Below are 8,895 nucleotides of genomic sequence, written 5' to 3'. Positions count from 1 at the left end.
GAAAGTTGGTAAGACTTGAAGTTGATATTATAACAACTATTTGAAGTGACTGTTTAGAGTAATTGAAACAAATGAGAAATTGCAGACTCTTAATTTGATCATATATGAAGAGTATCTCAGTTCCTATGGTAAATAAAATTAAAGGTGGCTCTTTTGTCATCTTTAATTTTATTTACCATAGGAATTATGAGAATATATGTTAAATTAATCAAATACATGCATAAGAGATAAAGATGAGCAGTAAAATCACTGGAATCATCTTGATTTTAAGAAAGCACTTTGACAAAGATTGCCATGTCTTAGCAAAAGCAGGAACTTATCAAATTATAGACATTTTGAGTGGAAGAAATGACAAGGCCCTGGGATTATTATGAAGCTAATAATAAATAAAATTAAATTAAATTAAAAAAAACAGGTGTGGTGGTGCTCACTTGTAATGGTGCACATGGGAGATTGAGGCAGGAGGATCACTGCAAGTTTGAAAACTAGCCTGGCCTACATAGTGAGTTCAAGCCCAGCCTGGACTACATAGTGAGACTCTGCCTCAAAAAAACTGAAGGAAAGGGTCAGGGATAAAGCTCAGTGGCACAAGTGCCTGCCTGGGAAGCGCAAGGTTCTGAAGTTGATTCCCAGTATCAAAAAAAAAAAAAAAAAAAAAAAAATTGAAGAAAAAAAAGAAATTACAATAATATTAAGGTGATAGGATCAGCATTAAGTTGTGAAGGACTGGATACAGCAAGTAAGAGAGAGGAAGGGATCAGAGATAACTCCATGAACAACTAGTGACTTAAAAATAACGTGGCTTTTAGGAAATTTGAAACTTGTGAACACTGCTTTGTGAATTAAGTGATATCAGCCTTTTAATAAAAATTATGATTTTATTTACATAAAAATATTCTTTGCTCAAACTTTCTCATATTTTCCCACCAAAGGATGATACTTTTTAAGAAAGGAACAGTGTTAGTCATTGGGACTTCACCACCTTCTGCTTTGGGACATACAGTATGATCTTAAATTAGTGCAGTATAATCTTTTTTTTTTTCTTTTGGTTTGGTTTTTTTCTGGTAACAGGAATCGAACTCATGACCTTGCACTTGCCAGGCAGGCACTGTGCCGCTGAGCTAAATCCCCAGCCCCTAGTGTAGTATAATCTTAACATATATGTTCATGAATGTCAGCTTCATTAGGAAATCTTAAAAATTGTAATAAAAGTTCTGGAAAACAGGATTTTCCCATATGTTCAAGTCCAGGTTTACATGTATTTTCTTTAAACCAACTGGTAAATATGACAATAACTAACATCAGCCATGCATCTACACACACCCCAATCCTATCCCTCTGTTTTCCCTCAGCCCACATTGTCATAATCCTAAATCCCTGTGTATGATTCTGTTTAAAATTGTTTTATTTTTTGGTTTTCAGAAACTATGTAGTTCAGGTTGGCCTTGAACTCACTATGTAGCCCAGGCTAGCCTCAAACTCAAGCCATCCTCCTGCCTCAGGCTACCAGATACTGATTCTACGCATGAGCCACCATGTCCGTATCCTTGTGTATGATTCGATTTTGCAGCTACCTATATTCCTAAAAAGCATTATTTAAAAAGCTTTTGGGTTAAAGAACACTTTCAATGATATAGTCTAAAAAATCATGATCTCTAACCTCTCAAATTGTCCAACAACAACAAATAATAAGTTTACCTAGCTGTGTATTTGTGTAAATGTGGCAAAAATTTGATAATCAGTAAAATTAGGTGAAGGGTTAATGAGTATTCTTTGTGCTATTCTACAACTTTTATTCAGGTGAATGTTTAAAAAATAGACAAGGATCTTAGTATGGCTTTATTTTCTTATGATTGTATCCTGGTTGATATAATAAACAGTTTAGTGGTTCACATGGAAGTTTCTTAGCTTATAATGATTAATTTTGAACATATTTTTAAGTTAATTTGTTTTCCCTGCAGTTTGGCATTTCCATAAGTCTTTGTCAAATGACCAATTCATTGACTTTACCAAATGTACTATTTTGTCAAAATTCTTTTTCTTTAGCCATACATAGTTTACTTTAAACACTTTTGCTCCCTGAGTGGCATATTATTTGCCCAGCATACAGGAGGCCCTGAACTCCATCCCCACCACCAAAAAACAAATGTTTTGCCAAATCTTAATTATCCGGTTTTAATTTTGTCTTTACAGCAACATTTCTACACTCTATAAGCATTCTTTTTTTTTTTTTTTTTTTTTTTGGTACTATTGGTTTGTTTATTCAATTACATATAAGGAAAGCTTTCTTTTCCCTTTTTTTTTTTGAGACAGGGTCTTGCTCTATAGCCCAAAATGGCCTCAAACTCACAGTGATCTTCCTGCTTCAGCCTTCTGAGTGCTAGGATTACAGGTGTATGCCACCAAGTCCAGCTAGGAAAGTTTATTGTCAGCCACAATAAATATTAATTGCCAGCATATTAGTTCAGAATTTCTGATATGAAAAGGATAAGAACTTATTTCTGGATTGAACAACACTTCAACAGTTGAGGAATGTTCAATTTTTCCCTAGCCCAGCTCCTTACACGGCTAGCTGGATGAAGCTGGGCCACGAGAAGGGACTCGCTATGGGGGTGAGAGAAGGAAGTTAGTCCCCATCCGCGTCCCAGAGTGGGGAAGCTGAGGAACAAAGAGGAGCAGCGTGGGGATGAAGAATGCTCCCTGGCAGCCTCACAACTCTACAAACCAGCTGGCTTCTCAGGCTTCCTAGCCCATCAGTCTACTTAGTACAAATTGAGGGTAGCCTTTTTTTTTTGTCTTTTTGAGACAGGGTCTGGCTGTGCAGTATAGGCTGGCCTTGAGCTCACTTTGTATCCCAGGCTGGCCTTGAACTCACATAGATCCTCCTGCCTCAGCCTCCAGAGTGCTGGGATTACAGGCGTGAGCCCAGCGAGGATAGCTTTTAAAAAGAAACAAATTCTTATCCAACTAGGGGGAGACTGTGTGGTTTGTGTAAATGTGTTTAGTTTTAGAAAATTCTACAAGGTCACTCAGTGAGTGGATCTAGATTCCTGGTGCTGAAGAGCTCTCAGGGAAGGCAAAACCATTTAAGGTATGAGTTGATAGGTCCAGGCCTTTAGTCCAGGAAGAATTCTTCTTCCTATTCTCCTTACCCAAAGCAGGTTTCCTAGTCCAAGAAAACTGATGGTCAGGGACTCAGAGCAGTAATGGTCCTTTCCACGGGGCACCTGAGGTGGGCACGCTCCTCCAGAGCTTCTGAGTCCTAAGGCATCAGCTACACCTGCAACTGTGTCTGTCAGGGTCTCTGTTGTATCTTTAGCCTCTGCTATAGCACTATCTTGTACATAGGAAGAACTCAGACTGTTTGCTGAATGAATAAACAAGTGAATGCAAAGATTAAAAGGCAGAAGACTAGAACACCAAAGGTTAGAACAAACAAAAAGACCAAAGCAGAATAATAATAAAAAGTTACAGAAAAGTGGTTAAAAAAAAAAAAAGCTCTTATGGCAGAAAGCATTGGCAAAAGAGGTAGAATGAGAAGAACTCAACAGAAAAAAAAAAAAAAGTAAACTACTGCATACCTAAGTAGCTCAAGGGAACTTAGTATAATAACATAAGTGGTTATTATATCCTGGTATTATTTTTGAGACAGGGCTTCACTATGTAGTTCAGGCTGGCTTTGAACTCACTACGTAGCCCAGGCAGGCCTCTAATTCGCAGTGATCCTTGTGCCTCAACCTCCCAAGTGCTGGGATTATAGGCGTGCACCACCACACCCTGCCTAATAAGTAGTTATTATACCTAACAAACACATATTATTCCTATATATAATACAAATTATCCCACTCCCTTATACCAGTAAAATACATATCAAGATATGAATTCTAAAAATCCTCCTCTGAAAAGCAGAAATCAAAGACGTTACAAGAAAGTTACATACCAATATCACTTTGAAAAAACAAAATCCTTGACAAAAATATTAGCAATTTATACACAATATATAAAACAAATGACATACCATGAGCAAGTAAGTTTATCTCAAAAGGCAACGTTGGAAAATCAATGTAATTCATCATATTAGTAAATTTATAAAGAAAAACCATTCGATCAATCTCAATAGATGCAGCAGAAGGATGAAAGTTCAAAATTCTTTCATAATTAAAACTCAGCAAACCAGAAGCAGAAGAGAACCTCCTCAACCCAAAAAAGGGCATCTAAAAAAAGCCTATCGAGGGCTGGGGATTTAGCTCAGTGGCACAGCGCCTGCCCGGCAAGCGCAAGGTCATGAGTTCAATCCCTGGTACCGGGGGAAAAAAAAAAACCCAAAAAATAAAAAAATAAAAAATAAATTTAAAAAGCCTATCATATTTAAGGGTGAAAGACTGTACTTTCCCTCCAGGTTTGGGAACAAAGCATTCACTTTCATCACTGATTAAACATGGTACTACAGTCCTCATTCAGCCCAACAAGGTAAGAAAAAGGGGGCGCTGGGGGTTTAGCTCAGTGGCACAGCGCCTGCCTGGCAAGCGCAAGGTCGTGAGCTCGATTCCCAGTACCGGAAAAAAAAAAAAAAAAAAAGGCATAACGCTTAGGAACAAGGTAAGTGAAATAGTTCAGTTTAAAAAGAATATTCTTTCATTCATATAAAAGTCAAGAAAATGCAAATTAATCTACAGTGACAGAAAGCAGATCAGTGATTGTCTAGACAGTCGATGAAAAGGATTGCAAAGAAGTACAAGAAAACTTTTGGGAATAATGGTATGTTTATTATTCTGATTATGGTGCTGTATTCATAAATAATATATGTACTGCACCACACTATACGAGCACCACACTGTGAAATATTTTTTGTCTATCAATTACATCTCAGTAAAATTGAGAAAAGTAAGACTTAAAAGATATATTTAACTCATAAAACACATTAAGGAGTGAAATGTATGAGTTGTACTTACCTCTGAAGAGAATGTAGATTTCTACTCATTGTGAAAAGTTAGGAAGTGTTAATAGGAAAGTATGGAGTTGTTAAGGTTGCCAGATATAGCATATAAAAACTGTGACTCCTGCTGGGTGTAATCCCAGCACTCGTCAGGCTGAGGCAGGAGGACTGCCGCAAGTTTGAGGCCAGCCTGGGGTACATAGTGAGTTCAGGGGCTGCCTGGACTATATAGCAAGATCCTGTCTTAAAAAGCAAACAAAAACAAAAAAAACCCCTGACTCCTAATTAAACTTGAATTTCAAATAAATGAACAATTATTTAGTATGTTAATAATTCCTGTTACATGAAGCATGTAGTAGTTCCTAAATGTTACATGAGATATACTATATTTTTAAAATTGCCATTTATCTGAAACTTGTTACATACGCTAAACAATTGTTTGCTGTTACCTGAAATCCAAATTTCACTGGCTCTTTATTTTCTCTGGCCATGCTAGATGTTGTCTTACCTATATTCTATGAAATCAAGCCTCTAATAAGGGATGCTGCTTGGATTCTGTTTATTTTGACTTAGACGAGCTGCTGAATTGCTGTATCCCTGGCAAAGGCTGTCTGCTCAGTGTCCAGCACAATGCCTTATTCATAGTAGGTGCTCAGAAAATATATTTTGTTCTGCAAGCCACATGAAAATAGGAGCTGCATCTATCTTCCTTACTTGTTCATCCCTGGTGCCTATTACAATGCTTGATGCTCAATTCATGATTAAGGTGCATGACTCTCATGCACCAGAAAATTTCAGAGTTGACCTTTTAACTGCACTCCTGACAGGTCGATTTCTTGGAGAGTTTCCAATTTCTGATTTCTTGGCTTGTCTTCCTCTTTGTTTTTGCCATTGAGTCTCAGGTTGCTATTTTGTTTTGTGTGTGAGACTGATCTGTGGACCTATTATTGTCCACAGTGCCTCACACATTCTTGCTTTCCCTTTGGAATCTGGGAGATTACTCTGAGATCCTCTATCCTAGGGGAAACTTGAAACTCCAAAACACAATAGGAAGGACTGCTTAATGAAACACTGGCACGTCTCTTTAAAACTAAGGAGCTAGCAGTTAACGTATGAGTTGTTTTTCCTAAACTACAATCTCAGTATTCAGGTTAATTGCAGTGTTAGCACTGGGATAAATAAGCGGGGCTTGGGCACTTCGTCTCTAAAAGGTTCACCATCACTGAGCTAGGAGATAGGGCTGCACTTTCGGAGATTATATTTGTGACAGGAAAGATTCTGTACACTTGGCATTTTTGTTACCTGCCCTATAAAAACTTGAAGTACAAAGCGCTTCCAAACTCTAAATACTGTACATTAATTTTGTTACATAAAATTAGGGGAGCCTAACCTAATATTCCTTTCTGTGATTTACTCTTACAAGTGAACAGCGATTGTAGAAGTTACTTTTAGTAAGAGAAGACTAATGTCCACAAAAACGTCTTATGTACAGGGGACTTTAGAACTCTAAGGAATCTTAGAGATAACTCAGGACAACTTATGTACTTAGTCTTAGTACTTTCTTATTTTAAATATGAGTATGAGGCCTACAGCCTCTCCCAAGATCACTGGTGAATGACTAAAGCAAGTGAAAAAGGTACCATCAGGACTCCTACTGATTTTTATCTCTATAACCCAGTTTCCCCGGCTGTTAGTAGCCCAGAGAAGGGTGGAGGCCTCAGGGTGGAATAATAAAATAAAGCACCTTGTGCCAAGAACATACGTGTTATTCTCCTTCACATGCCAGCTATTACTTCTTGGTCTATCTTAGTTCAAACTATCCTCTACCATTAGAGTTTTTTGTACCCTCTGATAGGTGTGTCCTAGGCTGATCCACACTTTCTGTATGGTTAAAAAAAATTTTTTTTTTTTGTCTTTTTGAGATAGGGTCTCTCTATGAGTTTCAGGCTGGCCTTGAGCTCACTTTGTAACCTAGGCTGGTCTTGAACGCACAACAATCCTCCTGCCTCAGCCTCCTGAGTGTTGATTATAGGCGTCTATATGGTTAAATTTTTGTCATGAAGAAGAATACCTACCAACTTGACCTTAGAGAATAAGGAGGTTACTTATATTTCCAAAAGCCTAATGAAATCATACATTTCCAACAGATAAAAATAAAAAAAAGTCATGTTTTTTTCTTTAGCTGGAATCATAACTCAGTCAGGTGGCTCTGGGTTTTATCTGTGTTAGAGATATTGAAAACATGCATTTGTAGTTTTATTGTTAAGTGACCCCCCCAAAAAAATTGCCACTGCAACCTTTGCTTTGAATTCAGACCTGGAAAATAGAGATGAGACATAGCTGAGTTTTTGTTAATAAAAGTTAGAAAGAGGTTATTAACAAATGCAATCTGCATAATATGAAATATTTTAGGACATGACATCCCCAATAATAGTAAAAAGTGTCATTGTAAGTAAAAATAGTAAAAAGTGTCATTGAAGTTGGAAACCACATGACATTGTGACATTACTAAATTAAGTATAGGCTACTGTGATTTTGAGATGCTTTAGGCCATCGAAAAGCTCTGGCTTGTTTTTGTGCTAAAGAAATTTTAGGAAGTGGCAGAGATGTACAGGTGGATAAAATACCTGTCCCTGTTTTCTTCCTTAGACACAAATCACAAAGGTCTCCGTTGTTGTTTTTTTCTTTTCTTTTTTTTTTTTTCCTTTTTTTTTTTTTTTTTTTTTTTTTTTTTTTTTGGTCTTTTTGAGACAGGGTCTCGCTATGCAGTTCAGGCTGACCTTGAGCTTGAGCTCACTTTGTAGCCGAGGCTGGTCTCGAACTCGCAACGATTCTCCTGTCTCAGCCTCCCCAGTGCTGGGATTACAGGCGTGCGCCACTATGCCCAGTTTAAATGTCTCAGTTTTAAATTGTTAAAAGGATGAAATAACCCAAATGCTTCTACACAAGCGCTCTGTGGAAGAATGCGGTGAGGAGAAGATCACACTTTGTAAATGGGGAAGGAATCCATCAAGTATTAGTAAGTGTTCATACAAGGATGAATAGGAGAAACGAACCAAGCCTCCTATCCGTTCCCAAAGCAAATGAATTAGAGAAAAATGCAGCTAGATAAGCAAAGGTACTTACCCTCCCAAGGCAAGATGAAGTCTTACTAGGGTAGTTAGGACTGAGCCCAGAGTTTTGAGAGAGCAGATTGCGAGGTGGTGCAGACACGGCAAACGTTACCATGTACTTTGATTTTTAAAGTGACACAAGAATGGTCACCGCAGCCCCTGCGTTCGGACGCTGCAGGTGGAGGAGCGCGCCAGGGAGAGGGGAGCTGGGAAGCAGCGCTGCATTGTGCACTGGCGGGGGTCCGGGGCTGCATTGCAGCAGCGTGCGCAAGGTGCGCGTGCACCTAAGCACTGGGGGCCTTTCCGCAGTAGGCGGGACCCACCCGCAGGATTATGATATCATTTCAGGCATGTGATTTTGAGGTAGATAAGGTCTGGTGTCCCCCAACTGGGGCCGAAGTCGAACAGTTGAGACGGCGACCCTCTCGACCAACGAGGAGCGTCGGGCACGAGCGCCGGCGCGGGCCCCTCTGGCCCGCAGCTCGTCTCGGTAGCCCCTCCCCCGCCTGCGGCCGCGGTTGGAAGCGCGAGGACGCCGCCAGCGCGCGTGCGCGCACCCGCGGTGCGGCCAGTCTGCGTGCGTGAGTGGGAGGTGGCGGGCCTGCGACTCCGGCCTTACCGGCTGACCGCTCAGTGCTACGTCTCCGGGCCATGAACCGCTTTGGTTCCCGGTTGGTGGGGGCCGCGGCGACCCCGTCGCCACCCCCGAAGGCCCGCAGCAATGAGAATCTCGACAAAATCGATATGTCTCTAGATGATATTATCAAACTGAATCGAAAGGAAGGAAAGAAGCAGAATTTTCCAAGACTAAATAGAAGACTCCAACAAAGTAGTGCTCGGCAATTC

At 39.7% G+C, this 8,895-nt stretch overlaps 2 protein-coding genes across 2 annotated transcripts in view; one reads left to right on the top strand and one right to left on the bottom strand.

Annotated features, from left to right (window-relative positions):
- Kiaa0226 (KIAA0226 ortholog) overlaps window positions 1–8,152 on the bottom strand; it is a 62,962-nt gene extending 54,810 nt beyond the window's left edge. Inside the window, exon 1 of the mRNA XM_005383095.2 lies at window positions 8,063–8,152. The gene's annotated coding sequence lies outside the window, so the exon portion shown is untranslated. The remainder of the gene's footprint in view (window positions 1–8,062) is intronic.
- A 292-nt stretch (window positions 8,153–8,444) lies between these two features.
- The window catches only part of Fyttd1 (forty-two-three domain containing 1), a 28,846-nt gene continuing 28,395 nt past the window's right edge, over window positions 8,445–8,895 (top strand). The window contains exon 1 of the mRNA XM_013513366.1: window positions 8,445–8,803. Coding sequence (XP_013368820.1) covers window positions 8,701–8,803 — 103 coding nt within the window. The 5' untranslated portion in view covers window positions 8,445–8,700. The remainder of the gene's footprint in view (window positions 8,804–8,895) is intronic.

Source organism: Chinchilla lanigera, unplaced genomic scaffold (assembly GCF_000276665.1).
Source record: "Chinchilla lanigera isolate Chin_1 unplaced genomic scaffold, ChiLan1.0 scaffold00019, whole genome shotgun sequence".
Lineage (NCBI taxonomy): Eukaryota > Metazoa > Chordata > Mammalia > Rodentia > Chinchillidae > Chinchilla > Chinchilla lanigera.
This window is presented reverse-complemented; position numbering and strand designations above follow the sequence as displayed.